The sequence below is a fragment of the Chanodichthys erythropterus genome, chromosome 12 (genome assembly GCF_024489055.1).
Source record: "Chanodichthys erythropterus isolate Z2021 chromosome 12, ASM2448905v1, whole genome shotgun sequence".
Taxonomy (NCBI): Eukaryota; Metazoa; Chordata; class Actinopteri; order Cypriniformes; family Xenocyprididae; genus Chanodichthys; species Chanodichthys erythropterus.
Genome location: NC_090232.1, coordinates 50644368 through 50662587, shown reverse-complemented (window position 1 = coordinate 50662587; position 18220 = coordinate 50644368). Strand labels below are relative to the sequence as shown.

The 18220-nt window shown below is 41.3% G+C and overlaps 2 protein-coding genes across 8 annotated transcripts in view; one reads left to right on the top strand and one right to left on the bottom strand.

Annotated features, from left to right (window-relative positions):
* The window catches only part of LOC137032442 (polymeric immunoglobulin receptor-like), a 93218-nt gene that overhangs the window by 60979 nt on the left and 14019 nt on the right, over positions 1–18220 (bottom strand). The window lies entirely within an intron of this gene.
* LOC137031673 (sialic acid-binding Ig-like lectin 14) lies at positions 942–16250 on the top strand. Of its 7 annotated transcripts, none has more exons than XM_067402805.1 (11): positions 942–1164; positions 1307–1363; positions 6552–7047; positions 13534–13881; positions 13980–14228; positions 14315–14554; positions 14638–14728; positions 14826–14871; positions 15060–15137; positions 15223–15282; positions 15461–16250. In XM_067402805.1, exons 4-11 carry the CDS (start codon positions 13608–13610, stop codon positions 15482–15484), a joined length of 1062 nt encoding a protein of 353 aa, XP_067258906.1. In that variant the 5' UTR covers positions 942–1164; positions 1307–1363; positions 6552–7047; positions 13534–13607; the 3' UTR covers positions 15485–16250. The 7 variants fall into 7 exon arrangements, with proteins under 7 accessions (XP_067258906.1, XP_067258905.1, XP_067258901.1 ...); XM_067402804.1 differs by having other exon boundaries at positions 6491–7047; XM_067402800.1 differs by lacking the exon at positions 6552–7047.

The following is an 18220-nucleotide window of genomic DNA, read 5'->3' as shown; positions in this document are numbered from 1 at the left end:
ACATAAGGGGCTGTCAATGTAGCATGTTCAGGTATTTATTATAGTGTCTATGATCTTTTTCACATTACAAGAGCAGAATACAAAAGAAAAGAGCCAAGAAGCCACAACACAGTGTTTGGTGAGACTAGAAAACCTTTTGTGATGTCACTGGCTGGTAATTCAATTTGAACTTTTGATTTCAAATGTTTTCTGTGACCAAATAAAACAAAACAATATCAGTTTTACCAAATTCAAGCTTGAGTGTGGTCATTTCTGTGTATGTGTGTTAAAAAAAAGGTAAAATGTGTTAGTTTCATAAGTTTGAATAAAACAATGTTTTATGGAGCCCCTAAAGGGACATGCAATGAAAAAGGTATGAAAATGTATAGTTCAATAGTTTTGTGTTTCCTCACAAATTCCACATGTAGGAAAATTTTGTGAATATTTTTTTTTCCTCCCATCTCATTGTTTTTCAATCACCATGCCATTTAGCAGCTGCTTATTAAGCAACATTAGCTGGGAAATAATTTCGATCGGTGACGTATTGAGACACTGTCGCTGGGCCGTTCATGTGCAATGATTCATTACGGGCTGGCACTTATGTGGGAGTGAACTGATTCTCGATGAGGTCATTTCCTGTCCCTCCCACATCTACTACCTTCCACTTCCTGTTTCTTCTCTTATTGCCAGTAAACTGAAGAAAGAAAGAAAAAATCTCTCAAGGATTTCAAAATATATCTGCGTTTAAAGTGGCAACATCCAGTCTTTCTCAGTATAAGTTCCTATATTGAGTAATTCTTCATAAAATGTTTTCAGGGGGGAAAAAAAGGTTATGAAAACCCAATATAAAAACACAGATTTAGTTTTATTTTTATTTAACATTATTTCAGTCTTAATATGTGCAAACACAAGTGAAACTGTAAATACATCTTATATGTTAATAAATCTGTGTACATGATTCATTGGTGGACAAACAGCATTTCTTATTGTTTAACATTTTGGGTTTCAAAATGTCAAATCAATAAATGCCACTGGATCATGATAAAAAACAAACAAAAAAATGTAGAAGGTGTCTAAAGTTGCTGGTGTGGGCAGGAGTCATGAAAGAGGAAGATTTATTGCTTGTGCAAGAAAAGTGTGAAATCCATCAGTTTAACGCCTGCTGGAGAGACTCACCAGAACACGGTAAGAGTTGCTCTGGTTAGTATGTAAATATAGTTTAATACTACTGTTGAAACCACTGACTTATTCAATAGGAAATTTTCTCAATTAAAAATTATACTTTTTAGCTAAAGACTATGCTTTTCTCATGATGTGTGTCTTGTAGTGATGTCAGTCAGAATGGCTCTGCCCCTTCATCTAGTGTTTCTGCTCATGATTCACGGTGAGTCACTCCTGCGAAAGTATGTATTTATTCATTTTTTAAATCATTAGTCACTCATCAAAGAAACTTGTTCATTTTGGCATTATTTTAAACCATGGTTCCAGAAATCAGTGAAGCCCCTTTTAAAACCCCTTTCACAAACAAATTTTTGTGAATGTAAGTAAAAGCTAAATTAAATAATAATAATAATAATCTGTGTATCAATAATGATTATTTTAATGTCTTTGCCATGTCAGCGGTTCATGTGTTGGGTTTTTTTTTTTTTTTAAAGAATATGACATGAGGGGTCAGTAATTGTTGGGGATTTCAAGCTGGCAAGCATCACACAATGGCTGTGGTCAATAAAGTGCACAATGATAAAAATACTATAACAAGTGACTTTATTATAACATTCAGAAATAACGGGAAACTCAGGAGAATAGGGCAAACACATCCACTAACACTGATGGCACTGAACAATGAACTGTAAGAAACCCCCCATCGGCCCAGTGAACGGAATCCGACGGCCCGGGCGAAGGTTTAACGCATGTATGTCTTTTCAGCGCCCATGTGAAGTTCAATTTTTAGAACATAGTTTAAATTTTACTTTAGCTGCTCATTTAATCGGAATCCAATTTCAAATGATTATTACTTAACGTGTTTCTAATTATGGAATTAACTGTTGGTCATGTATTATTATAGATATGTGATTATTCTGGGTATCCCATAGTTTCAATTATTCATTCATTACGGACACATATCTCTAAGAGTCACACGGCCCGGGTTTGCGTGGATCTCACGACACAAATTCATCAGTTTCTGATTCTTAGTCAGAGGGTGCAGAGTTTACTAATGCATTTGAGTCAAACCGCCACATGCTTGTTCAGACAAAAACACAGTTCCCTTTCGAAAGGGAACTTCAACTCTGCGCTGAATCGCGCTATGGGGGACGTCACTCGTGACTCGTGTTCGAAATGCCAAAATCACAACACTCCAATCCTATTGGCCGGCGACAGCATATCACGTCAAACGACGCGAACCGTGATGTATAAAGGGAGCGCCTGAGCAAGCAGCCAACATCTTTTCGTCTTTTCGGGACTGTCTTGTTCGTTTGCCATTTCTCACAGACTCCTGTATTTCTATTTCGAAAATGTCTGAGAAAACCTTCAGGAAGTGTGCTGATCCTTGTCCCAGTTTTCTGACACCGGAGGACACACACAACCTGTGCGTTATGTGTCTGGGGAGAAGAGCACACGTGGACAGTGCTCGAGGGTGCTGTCTGCGTTAACTGTGAGCATCTGCCTATGAAGACGCTCCGTTCTCATTTGGCCCTCTTCTCGAGGGGAGAGGCGTCATCACCGTTGCCTGGTGGTTCCGGCCTCAGCACGAGCGGCGGCTGAAATCATGGGACTCTCAGGTGGAGCTCGCTGAGGAGTTTGAGAGAGGGGTAAATCTTTCTCATGCCGAAGTGACTGACGAGGACGCGCTTCTGGAGAATGATGATGTCCTGTCTCTGACATCTTCAGATCCAGGAGTGAGTGCTCTTTTGGCTCAAAGCCCCAAAGAGCAGGAGATGGCCGAGGAGGGAGAAGCGAGTGAGCTCGCGGCTCCTCCTGGGCCGCCCTGCACGGCGTTTTCGGAGTTACTCAAGGTTATGGAATGCGCCTTGAGCAGGCTGCAGCTGCCCTGGGAGTGTGTGAGAAGGGAACCCACTTGCAGCAGGTTAGACGATCGGTTTCTTTCAAGCCATAACCCGGTAACTCCAGCGAGCCTTCCATTCCTTCCCAATCTGCATTTTGAGATCGAGAAGGCATGGAAGAACCCATACTCGGCCCGAATTCATCAACATCAGCAAGCTAATTTTGCTGATGTTGAGGGATTGGGCCAGCATGGGTATGTGTCGATGCCACCTATAGATGAGACGTTTGCGAACTATCTCGCTACGGGGAGTGCACCGACACTGAAAGCTCCGGCCCTGCCATCCAAAGCGCTGAAAATGATGTCACGTTTGAATGGCAGGGCTTACGCCGCTGCAGGTCAGGCTGGTGCTGCATTGCACACAATGGCAGTGCTGCTTGCGTACCAGGCTGATCTGCCTACAGATCTGGATCAGGGCCAGGGTCTGTCCGCTGAGGCGGCCACGGAGTTGCGCCGAACCACGGATCTCACTCTGAGGGCCACCAAACAAACTGCCGCCTCGATCGGTAGATCTATGGTGGGCATGGTGGCCACAGAGCGACATCTGTGGCTTAACTGTGCGGACATCGGAAAGAAAGAAAAACTCTTTCTCCTCAATGCCCCGGTTTCGCCTACTGAACTTTTCGGCACTTCCGTGCAGGCGGTGGTTGAGAAGTTCAGGGAGGCAAAGGCGTGCTCTGCTGCATTTAGATCTTGCATCCTGCTCAGATCCAGTTCTGGGCCCAGACAGCCGGGAGGTCCTGGGCCGTCTCAAGCTAAGGCTCAGAGGCAGGCCCAGAAGACTAGTGTCGCCGCTCGTGCACCTCCTCCCCGGAGTAAGTCGCAGAGATGGTGGGATGCAAGGAGGAAGAAGCAGGATCTGAGAGAGGTGATCGAAAATCGCCGCCAGCAGCGCCGATGATCGATCTCCTCTCTCGCGAGGGCCATTTTCTCGCCCTCGCTCTTCCTTCTTCCTCCACCTCCTGGCAGCATTCTTTGACATCTATATGCTACGGGCTTTGACAGTCAGGTTGACGATGTGGTCCGATGATGAATATTTTTCTGACGGCCCGCCGTCTGGCTTGATAGTGAAAGTGCTTTTAGGCTTAAAGAACTTTGGATTTTATCCTTTTCCATGTGGAAGAAGCAAGGAGAAATCTGCGTTCTACAAGCCGCAGGAGGTAAGCCAGGTCCATTTTTTATTATTAATGTAGACCTTGCTTTTCCTGTATAGCTTCCCTTGCATATAGTCATTATTAGGGGGTTATTTGGGCGAATAACTGAATGCTAGGCTGGCTGTTTTACAGGCAGGCCGCTGATGGCCGCTATGTTATTTTTAGCCTCCGGTGCTTGTGTAGCTTTTCGGCTGATACTGTGTTTGTAGCTAGAGCTAACACTCGCTATTTCAGTTATTTGTATCGGATTGGCCGTTTTTTCGGCCATCTGATGCTGTCGCTTGTGTTGCTTCATCTCTCCTTATATTTGGAAGGATTATAATGAAGCCCAAGCATGGCTTGGTCTCTATAGGCCTTAGCTAGCGGCTAGGCTAGAGCTAGGTTAGGTGTTTGTTTGTTTACATCACCCCTGTTATTACTATCCCCTTGTGGTTGTATAGTTCCTAGTTCTGCCCTCCTCCTGAGGGAGTCGGTGGCCGTTTTTGCCCATATTTCCCCTTCATATTTTTATATGTAGGCGCTTTAGTCAGATAAACAGCTAAGGTGTTAGGCTGTTATTAGCCTTCCTGATGTTGTTTGTCTCAGGTGGCAGGCCCTTATCTCCGAGGAGATAAGTTGTGCGTTACGCTAGGCCCCGCTGCTCAGAACCTTTCATGCTTTATGTTTTTCACGTGAACCCCTTGTGTTATCAAGTTTGATATAACGGTGCTTTGGCTTCATAGCCCCCGTTTTCTTGGGTTCAGTACAAATATTTAAGATTTGTCCCGTGAAAAACATTTATCCATATGGATATGTGTGTTTAAAGCCTTTCTTTGCTTTAAGGTTCTTAGACTGTAGCCCTGCATATTTATGTGAGCTTATTTTGTGCTGCCACAGGTTACACCTGTTTCTGTGATAGCAGGCTATGTTTAGCCTCTGTCTATGAACGTGGTGTTTTGATGTACTCCCCGGTTAGGGTCTGTGTTTCACTGAGTGCATCACCTTTTGGATTGCACACTCAGGGTGAGTATAGAGAATCCTATTCTGGTTAGAATAGTTTTTATCCCGACCTCTCCCAGTCGATTATGACCGCAGCAGCTGTTTTACATTTGCTGTTAGATTGTTGGCTCTTTATTATAGCCTCTGTTATGCAGCTTGTTTTTGGAATACGGCGCTGTTGGTCTACGATTTCTAGTTTGCTCACGCTTTTTTAGCACTGCCTCAGGCTTATGCTCACGTTATAGGCCTTCCTAAGATTGTGATAGCATAATTTTATTTACTTTGCCTGTTGGAATGTGTACGCTTAGGCTCAGGTTGTGTAGCTAGTTAACCCTTAGTTATCATCTAGGGTCTTGAGCTGGCCCCCCTTGAGCTTGGGCCCTGTTATGACCACGGGCTGGCGCCACATGGTGCTTAAAGTAGCAGGCCTTACCAGGCCTCCTTTGTAGCTTCTGTGTTGGCCCAGCTGGGCTGGTTGTATACAGATTCACTCCATGGTTGAGTCATGTCTTATGACGCATGCCGCCATTGGCCACGCCCCTCCCCCCTCTGTATGAATAGGCCTTAGGTCAGGCCTTTCGTTGGGTCTTGTGGCGTAGTGTGTACTTCTCCTTCCTATGGTTTGTAGGGCCTCGCTCGACAGAACTTACCAATGACTTTATCAATGAACAACGTGATCGAACAAAGCTTCATTTGACAAAGGATTCATTCGCTGACCCCCAGAATCCCCAGGGGCACTGGATAGCTCCTAATTCCAGCTAGTCAGCATTAAGAGAAGTGGTAACGTGACTTAAGAACAGAGAATATCTGTTCTGAGGCCTTCCTGATCACATTAAATTTATAGATGCTCACAAAACCCTTTTATATCAAACAAACAGAACAGGAAACACTAATTAAACGGACCTGAAAAGAACAACGATCCACACAGACATCCTCCTGACCCGGTCACTTGTGACTCTGGTCGCTGTTCAATTACTCTATGCTTACAGACTCAATCTTCAATCTCAAAAGGACAATTGTTGATCATTTAAATATTAACTATATCTAGAATAACACATGCTATGATGTGATTACGAACATGTTGGAGTCAATGCATTACATGTTTGTATTCCCGTATGCATTTTCTTTCTCTTGTAATCATTGTTTTTAATTAGGTCAGTCTAGTAATATGTGTGTAAGAAGTGTGTCATGTTTGAGTTCTAAATGCAGAATTTATAATTCTCTGTAATTCTGTGTGAATGAAACATTGAAATTCAGTATCAGGAAAATATTAAGAAACGTTATAAAGTTGTTAATAAAACAGGAGAATGTTCCACAGATATCATGCGATGTGATCAATAGACAATAGATAATAGACGAGGCGTGTCTATTCTCCGTAGCAACGTCTCATTGGAGGATCGCATCTGAAGGATGGAGCCAAATTGCTCCTTTAAAACTATGCTGTCCGAACAAGTCGAAGTCGGAGGTTGGAGTTGAAGTTGAAGCACAGTAGCCGAAGCACCGCTACTTTGACCATGGCTGAAAAGTTGCTTGGGTCATGCTGAAAAGAAGAAGTTGAGAACTGATCCTTTACCGGGGCTGATTTTCCATCTAACAGTCGCCGACTTCATCCACGAGCCGCGCCGCTGACCATTCAACAGCTGTCACATCCAGACTCCAAAACACTCTGTGAAATATCTGACCAAAGTCTCCAAAGAAGAAAACTGCTCAGAACAGTGCGTTTCACCAGCCGGCAACAACTTTAAAGCTTCCGCGCAACCCACGAAGGGCTTTCCCGAGAAGACGTCACCTGAAAGACAGCCAATCCAAAACGGGATTCCGCTGCACTCAAGTCACGGAACAACCCGATTACCTCAGCTGTCAGAGCAAACGCAGGTACAAGCAAACTTCTCTCTCTCTCTTGCTGGAAACTGGTGAAACTCCTTTAAACCTAAAGAATCAATCCAAAGCTCTGCTTTTGTGATTTTCCTCAGGTTGCGATGTTTAGTTAGAACTTGGGACTTTCTTCATAACTCATATCAACTCTGCGAATGTGTGTGTGTGTGTGTGTGTGTGTGCGCGTATGTATGTATGTGTGTGTGTTTAGCCTTAGTTTCTTGTAATCATTAGAAGTAGTCAATAAAGCTTGTTTTGATTTTCACATATACGAGTTTCTTGTGCTGTGTATCAAATTACTGTCTTAAACTCAAAGATCAGTTACCTCTTGCTTATAATAATATAATAATTATTATAATAATAATAATAATCATAATAAAATATTGTTACTGTTGACCGCAGAATAATATTTTATCCAGAATTGGTAAAATACTCTAACCTCAATTTTCGCTGGACGAATAATTGATGAAGTGTTAAATATTAATTCTGAATCATTTACAGTGAATCATTTACAGTTGATTCAATTCTTATTCCCTGTAACAATTAAATTGAGCTAATAAATAGGCTAAGTCCTTACAGGTTTCTCGAGTACTGGCTGTCTGGTTGGCATCTGTCATATGTTACCCTGTTGTTGCCATGTGTTCATGGAAGTTGTTGGCCCCCATTAGGGCCTCCTTTCGGTGTAAAAGTGAGCATGTTGGCACAGCTTGTATGGGTTTTTTGTATGTCTCTTCACCATGGGTGAGTTATGATTGCACTAGCTAACGCCACGTGTTTTATGAAGTCGTAGGCTTTTTACAGGCCTCCTTTGCTATCATGCCGGAGTTTGGCTTTGTACTCCTCTCACTTAGAGAGTAAAAGGTGCTTTTACTGAGTACATTTCTGAGTGTTTTTCCTTGTGCTTGATTCCTTTAGCTCTAGTTGAGCTAAATAGTTACCCTGTTTTTTACTTGGTTCTATTTTTGCTCCTAGAACGGCCGCTAGCTGACGCCGCGTGCGATGGGTAGGCTCTAAGGGCCTCCTGTGGAGCATGCTGGCATTTACCTTTTCAAGGTTTTTCCTCTCTACTTTTTACTGTAGCAGTAAAGGGATGTGTCGCTGGCTGGCTGGGGCTCGGGCTGACTGATGACCTACTTTGTAGTCGGTCTATTTAGTCTGAACCTTGATAACACTGCCACGAGCTGATGCCACGTGTCTGCTGAGGTTATAGGCCCTTGGGGCCTTCCTTTGCGTGCGATGGCGTACGCTGTACTCCTCTTGCTTAAAGAGTAGAAAGGTGCTTTTACCGAGTACACTGCTCGTTGGATTGTGTTGGACGGGCTGTTTCTTGTGGGCACTCACAGCTACCTAATTATTTGGGTTGGTCATGTGTGCAGCATGCTATGTTTTCAGTCAAATGGCCTTATGGGCCATCCTGAATGCCACCTTATGGATTGGGTTCTGTTGTGATATTAAGTTCATTTTTAAAACTTTGGTTATGTTGTAATCCCCTTGTGTTTGGCCTCCATGACTTTGTGCCCGCAGTATCATCTGTCTGTTAGGTTGAGCTTCGTACTTCACTTTGGGTTGACTGTGTAATTGTGCTTAGCTCCCTAAGCTGGTCATTGGTTGTAGACTTCTGTGAAGTCTCCCATTCAGACTGGCCCTAGGCTGGTTTGTGCTCCCCTGTATCAGGGTTTCTTTAGCACACAGCCTCCTCAGCACTTTGTCAGAAGCTGAGTAGATCCTAGGGTGAGTGGTTGTACTCCCCTCATATGAGGGTTTATAGCGTTCAGATGAGTTCCGCTCTCCAGGATGCCCATCTCTGCGTGTGGGTTTGAGTTGCTTACTGCCTTTTGCAGTCGCTCTTTCCTGCTCTCCTCTTTGGAGTTTGCGCTTGGAGATTCTGTATATCAGACAAGGTTGGCCAGGCTAGGTTTGGCTTTCGCTAGATTAGTAGGCCTCCTTGGTGGCGTCGGGGGTGATTTTGTTTCCCCCCTTGACTAGCCGAGATTCCTTTGGACTCTTGGCCACATTCCCTTAGAGGGACCACTTTCTTTGGTTCGTTGGTCCCAGATGCTCGAGCAGCCTTGGCAGGCCTTTTTTGGAGGGCCTCTTTTAGGCTCAACTTGGGCTGTTGGCCGTAGGGAATGCTGTCACTGACAGCCTTGGAGAATTGTTCCCTGTTTTTTCCCTGGAACTGCCGGATGTTTGTTCAGACATTTTGGCCATGCATTCTCCTCCAGCATGGTGGTGTGGGTATATCATTCCCCATAGCACGATTCAGCGCAGAGTTGAAGTTCCCTTTCGAAAGGGAATGTCTCAGGTTACGCATGTAACCATGGTTCCCTGAGAACAGGGAACGAGACTCTGCGCTTTCCTGCCATGCTTCGGGATGCCTGCTGAACAGTCCCTCAAAGACGAAAAGATGTTGGCTGCTTCCTCAGGTGCTTCCTTTAAACGTCACGGTTCGCGCCGTTTGACGTGATAGGCTGTCGCCGGCCAATAGGATTGGAGTGTTGTGATTTTGGCATTTCGAACACGAGTCACGAGTGACGTCCCCCATAGCGCGATTCAGCGCAGAGTCTCGTTCCCTGTTCTCAGGGAACCATGGTTACATGGATAACCTGAGATGTTTTCTTAGTCACAATACTGCAACTTCCTAAGTCAGTGATAGACAGAAATCAAAAGATCACACATGATGTGCCCACATGCTCCTTTTATTGAGCCTTTAGTTTGAATCCTGATGCAGATTTGTGGAAATATGGACTCCAATAATTTACTGGTCATAATGATTTCAGAAGAATCCAGAGTTTATTTGTCAACTAAAAATGTATCATGCCAATTACACAAATAACCAATTAGAAGCCAATTTAGAAATCATAAATACATAACATCAGTTGCTCAAAGATGACTCTAAGAGTAAGAAATGCACATACACACAGTGATGTGTGAGTGTCTTCAAACATTCACAAATCACTGCATGGGGGTTTCTGGCTACAGAAGATCCCACATGACTGCTTTGCACTTTCCCTTAAATACACAGATCAGAACAAAAGGATTGTAAATATTTACTACACCGACACCTGTTTTGGGGGAGAGGAGTGGGTTTTCATATATCTTGAAGAGACACCACCCAAAAGGAGGTTCTCCTTAGTTTTGAATATTGTGGTGCATACTGTAGATGTGTGAGGAGAGTTTAGGGCAAGGCATTGTCGTTTGCTATTTCTTTGAGATCTTCTCTCCAGATGAGTTTTATTGCTTTATTTCAGGGTGCTTGATCTCAGCTTTTGTCTTAGCAGGAAAATCAAGTCTTACAGAACTAAGGAAACACAGCTTAAACAACAAGGAGAACTAACAAGATAATTAACAGAACAGGTGAATGAAATCATTAATCAAACACACCGGGAAACTAGGTCAAATGACAGGCAAACAGGACAGAACCAGAACCAACAAAAAAAAAAAAAAAAAAATAGTAAAAGCAGAACATACTGTACATGTGTTATGGTGGGTGGCTGGAATGAAAGTGCATGACGATGAAGATAATTAAATAGGTCTTTAATCCAAGAATCAAAACCATAAATTAACACAAAGGAAACACAACCACAAACACACTGACATCACACAAGACAAGGAAAAGACTTGAAAAGGGCTTATATACACAGAAAACAAAGGAGCCAATTACCAAGACACACCTGAACTGAGGACTAATCAATCTGTAACCTGAATCAGAACATACATGTGATAACATGTTACAGCAAGACTGCCCGATCATTTGAGCTTCACGCAGTTTAACACTCTGAGGTCTGAGGTATCGCCGGCGATACCACCGCGGTTTTTTTCTTACCAGTGTGAAAGAGACTCAAAATACTCTGTCATTGTTGCACATACAATTAAGAGTTATACACCATTTTAATCTGGGGAATATCTTTGTTTATTTGTGTACACTCAGAGTAAAAACAAAATATTGTGCTTTTTGCAAAATAAAGAAAACTAACATGATGCGTGATCTCTCGTCTCCCTCTGAACGAACTCCAATCTGATAGTTCTCAGAAAATGAACTGTAACTTAGTGAATACTAATCACAAAAAAATTAGACTTATGTCTAAAAAAACGTTGAAATGTCAGGTTTTAAATCGTGTAAGTCAAATCGAAAACAAATATTCTCTGTTTATGTAATCTGTATGAAAAGAGACACAGAAGTCTGTGATTCAGCTCATTATCTGCTAATGCGGCCACGCCCACAGAACGAGCACTATTCAGATGTAAATTCAGTCAATACATGCATACATCGTCTCAATCGTGTATTTATTGTCTTGAAAAGTGTTTTGAATAGCCATAGTTAGTGATCTCTGGCCTCTGTTAGTTCGGTTAGTTCCTGGATTGCCTATTCTTCTTTAGCAGGCATTTGTGGACTAAAGGTGCACAGAGCGCCCTCCGGCTGCAAGTATGAATTGAAAACACCAGCGCTCATAGTAATGACAATAAATCCTGAATAAATATTACTCCTCTGTATAGAAAATTAACAAACATATGAGAATCCATCAATATTTCTCCAAATGTGCATGCTTTTAAGCTAAAAGCCTATATGAAATGCCATAGAGGTAACATAATTGTTCAGACACTTTGCATCACAAATACATTATATTTTAAAGTATATAATAGAATATATAATAGAATTTTAAATTGTAATAATATTTCACAGTATTGCTATTTTTTCTATATGTTTGATTTACACCATGATGAGCTTTGAGACATGATCACAGAGGGTTTTTTCACAGCCTACCTGACTGAAAGCGCTCATTATTTATGCAGGTCATTAGAGCTCTTTATGCGATTCTTTTGTCTTCTCAGGTGAGAATCACCCATTATTCATGATGATTCACGCCTCCACACATACTGTGTTTCTTGACCAAAGATGTTTTAGAAACTTTAAATCTCTCTAATGTTTTATATGAAGGAGTAGGAAGGATAATCTTTACCTCATTTTGAAGAAAAAACTCTAGTCTAAAACTTCCAATACCTTATTTCAGTGACTTAAGTTTTTTGTTTTTTCAATAACCACGCATAAACATTATTCCTTCAAAAATACAAACATGTACATACATGTTCATCACATATTATGGTAGCCTAGTTTGTGCTGAATACAGTGTAATGACACTTTTTCCATTAATATGTTTATGAACAACTGAAAAAAGCACAAATGTCAGGGCATGTCAAAACTTCTCCAGGCCCAAAATCAGCCTCAGACTCCAGAGGGTTAAGATGTTCCAACAGTATATGACATTTATGTTCCTCTGTTAGCTCTGGGTAAGGCTCAAGCTAATTTACCATATGAGCTAATTTACATTTCTTTCACTGTCACTTGTGAAGTCTGGAATTGTAGGTTTAGGGGGGCTATACAATGTATACTACCACCCGGTGGAGCTGCAGCCTTGGCTGGTATCAGCTGTGCAGGAGCAACAACAGCTGCGGTGCTCACTGAAGGGAATAAACCAGGGATCATGTTTTGAGAGGGTAACGCTGATGTTGTTTGGTAAGGAGGGACATAACTGAATGAAGCAGGTGCATTCACCAGCTGTATCTGCAAATGTGGTGTTGCAAGAGAGCCGTAAGTTGCCATGGGATGGGAATAAGCAAGTACTGGTGAAATGGGCAGCAATGATCGTTCAGATACAGCTCGCTCTCGCCTGGGAGAATGAGAGTAAACAGGCTCTAATAGTGGTGGTGGTGACAGATGCGAGATGTTGGCCAGAGTAATCCTGTAGTTCATGGATGATTTGGATGGATTGGAGTGAATCCAAGGTTACGACTCTTTACCTGTGCTTTAGGAAAAGCACCTGTCCTCTTTTTACCTGACCTCGTTTTCCTGTTCATCCCTGAAGAATGTTTTGATGTGTTTCATCATCTCATCTCAGCAATGCTTATGTTTCTTAAGCTGATCTATTTTCCTGAGTAGATGGTCTCTTTCAACTGTCTTCTCTTTCTCCTTCTTGTTCATGGATTCCATGAGTCCATACATAGTACGTCTGCTTGACTTGGACTGTGCTTGGCGCAAAGTCCAAGTTGGCTGGGGGCTGCAGCTGCTTGACTAGACTACACTGTAGAAGGAAAGGGCAGGTCCAGGATGGAAGTCAAGGATGTACTCCTCAAGGTTTTTGGTCTGACATCGGCGTAATGGTCTTGCATGAGTATCAGCATTCAGATGGGATGTTGCTTTGCCATCTGCTGACATACTGAAGCACACTGCTAAAAATGCTTTTCGCATTTAGTATTGTTGTCTTGTTTCCATACTGATCTGACAATTACATGTAGATATTCTGACAGCTCCATCTGCGTAACGGAGAACATGTTATTTACACCAAATCTGTTTCTGCTAAAAATTATATAGTACGTATTTTACATAATAATAAAATAATCTAACACATATAAAATACAGAAGTAAATGATACTGAAATATGAAATAATGTTTTTTTTTTTCTTCTATCCCTTAAATGTGTGTTTCAGGGGTTTCTAGTGCTGACTGGGGTGTGAGTTACAGTCCTTCACACATCTGTGCACTAAAGGACTCATCAGTGATAATGAACTGCACTTATACATACCCTACTGGATATCAGATCATGAGAGTGTTCTGGAGCAAAACAAAAGTAATAAATAATGTAGAGCCTCCAGATCTGTCTGAGGACCCTGAATACAGTCAGAGGCTTCAGTATCTGGGAGATAAACAGCAGATCTGTACCATGAGACTGAGTCATGTGACACTGAAGGATTCACACATGTACTATTTCAGATTCATCACTGATAAACTTGATGGTAAATGGACTGGTGATCCAGGAGTGAATCTTACTGTCTCAGGTGACTTTCATGAGGTTTCTCTCTTCTTCTGTGCATTATGTTGAATAATAATCAGTGTATGACAGCAGCACTAGATATAATGTGTGTGTTGTGTTCAGATCTTCAGGTGGAGTCTCCTGAGAGAGTGACAGAGGGAGATTCAGTCCGTCTGACATGTAAAAGCAGCTGCACTCTGACTGACAGAGCAACATTCATCTGGTACAGAAACTCACAGCCATTAACTGAGAGAAGAGACAGAAACAATGAACTCCTGCTGCAGTCAGTCAGAAGAGAGGATGCAGGCAGATATAGCTGTGCTGTACACGGACACAATCACATCTCTCCTGCTGTTCAGATCAATGTCACGTGTGAGTACAGATTCATTTGTTCTTTTTTAAAACTGGAGATTGTGTTTGAATGAGATGATTTAAGGATTAATTTTTGTCCCTTTTAGATCCTCCCAGGAACGTCTCAGTGTTGATAACTGGATCTGGTGAAATAGTGTCAGGAGATTCAGTGACTCTGATCTGCAGCAGTGATTCAAACCCTCCTGCAGAAATAAACTGGTTTAAGGAGAATGAAAGCTCAGCTGTTGGATCTGGACAGAGTTTCAGTGCACTACAGAGTGGACGCTTCTACTGTCAGGCTCACAATCAACATGGATCTCAGAGATCAGACGCTGTAACTGTCACAGGTGAAGCTTTTATTAACACACTCCTGTATCTTCACATCATTCATCAGTTTGGAGAGTTAATCATGATGATCTTCCTCTTTCAGTTCATCATGGTGCTGGTAGGAATGTGATTGTGATCGCAGCGACATCTGGAGGATTATTCATCATCATCATCATTATCATCATATTTATAATGTAAATAAAAATCTATCAATGAAGAGTATAAATTTAATGTGATTTTATATGAATACAGAATAATGTCATTATTAAATGAAACTTTCCTTTTTAACAGTAAGAAGAAAATAATAAACAGAAGATCTGCAATACATGAGTGTGAGGTGAGATGATCAAAGAAACACAGAATGATATCAATATATATTATCACACTCTCGGGATTTTACTGCTGCTGTGTAAATGTGAGAATAAAGAGATCATGGAGTGAATACACTTTCGATTGACACTTTTGTTGCAGAGACTCTTATTGTCATGGTAACCATTTAAAATATTTTCTTTCTTTTCCCTGTAGAACGATGATCCCAAAACAGGCACATATGCAGCTCTTGACCTCAAGTCCAGATCTTCTGACCTCTACGACACACTCACAGTGAGTGAAATATCAAAACTACACATGCAGAAGAGTTTGTACACTCAAAGTCAGGTAATAAATAATCAATGTGTCTTTCACATAGACTGTCCATCCCAGACCTGATGTTCACCAGCCGGACTCTTCTGAATATGAGAATCTGTCAGTAAGTATGAGATTCTCATGTTGTCTCAGTCAGTATGATCAATAAAACAATTCCTCAGCAATTTATCTACTGGTCAGTGGATACGTTTAAGATAAATCAGATTATTTGTACCATTGTAGTGTTGGTTTATCATTCATGTAACTGTGTAAATGTGTTTCTTGTCTTAATTCTGTTGTAGCCACACAGCAGGACACCACGATAAGATGAAGCACAAGTTAAACTTTACTCAACTTTTGGGTTTTCGTCGGACATGCCCACATCAGCTACCAATGAAAATGAAGGACTTTGTGTGAACGCCACTGTAGAGTTTCCATTCCGCAGTGAAGTGATGTTTCTCGTCAAGTTCAATATATCATTCAGCTCTGACATGAGAGAATGAAATTATGTTTCTCTTACAGGTCCTGGCAATAATTCAACATATAACAGTAACAACAAGACACAAATGTATAAACAAGTCAATTTTTGCATATTATATAAAGTGTTAAATTAATGTAAATCAGACGGATTAGACAAAAAGACAATGTACACAGTATACAAGACATATTGTGAGGTTCATTAGAAATGTATGATTGAAAGCATTTAAATGGCACATATACAATAGCAATTTAATACCTGAATGGTGTAAACAGTCTTACCCTCCTTTTTCCTAATGATCCTGATGTGTTTAGATTCTGCTCCAACTTTAGTTCTGACTGATGACACTGTGCGCAGTGACACGTGATGTCCCCTCTCCATTTCCTGTGAAGTGTATCGATGTTCCCTGAAGTTCACTTCACAGTCCACTTACAGTCGATCAGAACACACCTGAAGTGCTATCTAAAAGAGTTTTCCACTGAGTTTGTGCAAGAACATTTTTATACACTTTATCTGTTAATCAAAGGGACGATGAGGCTGATATTTCCTCTTATTCATTTTAAATAGAACATTAAAAATCTGTGTCTAAATCGAATCTGTGTCGAATCTGTGTTTAAGGCCCTGATATACTTCAAATTAAATAAATGAACAAACTGGTGTGATGGCATTTTTAACAAAATCAGTTCAAAACACAATTTGTTTGGAGTTCAAAACCTCTTTCCAAAACGAACTTGCAGTGTCGAGATAAATCGGTTCCTAAGGTCTCTATCAACTATCAGTTAATGATTATACTGAGAAAAAAATGATTATACACTATATCGCCAAAAGTTTTGGGACGCCTGCCTTTACGTGCACATGAACTTTAATGACATCCCATTCTTAATCCGTAGGGTTTAATATGGAGTTGGCCCACCCTTTGCAACTATAACAGTTTCAACTCTTCTGGGAAGGCTTTCCACAAGGTTTAGGAGTGTGTTTATGAACTCCGGCTCAGTATTGGCCTGCTCCTGCGTCAGCATAACACATGCTGATCATATGATCAGATTCAGCCAATACTGAGCCGGCGTTCTGATGTGGAACCTGGAAGTGCTGGACGTATACAACATACGAGAATGACACAGAAGAGACGATATTGTTGAATAAAATTGTTATTTTTGTTTAGTTTTTGAGCACAAAAAAGTATTCTCGTCTCTTTATAACATTAAGGTTGAACAACTGCAGTCACATGACTATTTTAACGATGTCTTTAGTTCATTTCTGGACCTTGAATGAAGGTAATTACATTTCTTGGGAGGATAAAAACACCTTGAATTTTATAAAAAACTATTTTGTGTTCTGAAAAAGATTGAAGGTCTTACAGGTGTAGAACGATATGAGGGTGAGTAATTAATTACATAATTTTACTTTTTGGGCGAACTAACTCACTTATGCATGTGAGAGAAATATATAGTGCAGTGAGTGTGTGTGATGTGTGTCAGGTTAAGACGTCAGCATTAAATGACAGTCATGGTGAATATTGAATGAAATATATTACTTAGAGAGATGAAGGTCAGAAGATGAACCTGTTGAAGAGCTGATCTGATGGTCTGTGATGGTGATGCTGCTGGATTGTGGGTTTGTGTCTGATGTTCTCAGATAGTTTGAAAATGAGCTGATAGTTTGATCTGAAGGGGAATAAAGACTGAGCTGTTATACTGACACATTAATGCACATAATCATGGGTTTATGTGAAGAGAAACTTGAGCTGGAAGATTAATATTCAATATCAGGCACTTGAGCGCAAGGTGAAGGTCATAAACATAATTGATGAAGCAGTTTGTTGTTTAATAATGAACATCAGGCACCTCTGATCACAATCAGCTGGATTTCTTTATATTCTCCCCATCCAGCTCCACAGCCATACAGTCCAGCATCTTCCATCTTCAGGTCACTGATGGTCACTGTAAATGATCTGGTCTGATGATCATCCTGCAGTGAGAATCTGGGTGAGGTCTTTTTCCCATGAGATTGTAGAAAAAGGACACAGTGTCTGTAAGGTCCTTTGTAGAAGTATTTGTATAATGTTTCATATCCTCCTGGATAAGGACACTTAATGAGCACTTGTCCTCCCTCCTTTCCACAGACAGTGACCTGATCACTGCGCAAACACACACACACACACACACACACACACACACACACACACACACACACACACACACACACATCAGCACAATAATAAGCCATAATATTACATAATAAATATCTTTAGAAGAGATCTTGAGCACCCAGCGGCAAAAACACACAAACTGTCAGCCAGAACTTCAATTTCTTCATCAGCTCAGTTCAGAAAATCAGTCTGAAACTCTCAGTCAGGGCTGCTGCTGCCAACTTTTGAGTTTAGCTTGGAGTGAGAATTATGAATAGGGGCGGGAGGATTTGATTCATAAGCTTGAGATTTAATTCTGATCTTGAATCAATATCGATTAATTTAGCTAAATATCAGGGTTTTTCCTCAAGAAAACAAATCTCTCTTAACTAATGAGTTAATGCTGTGACCGTATACAGGAAAACTTGTCATTTGGTATTATTATCAAAGTGGACC

Coding starts and splice junctions, on each gene's coding strand:
- LOC137031673 (XM_067402800.1), top strand. CDS start 1,005: ATGCCACTGGATCATGATAAAAAACAAACAAAAAAATGTAGAAGGTGT. Junction 13,882..13,979: donor AGTGAATCTTACTGTCTCAG/GTGACTTTCATG, acceptor TGTTGTGTTCAG/ATCTTCAGGTGGAGTCTCCT. Junction 15,283..15,460: donor CTGAATATGAGAATCTGTCA/GTAAGTATGAGA, acceptor ATTCTGTTGTAG/CCACACAGCAGGACACCACG.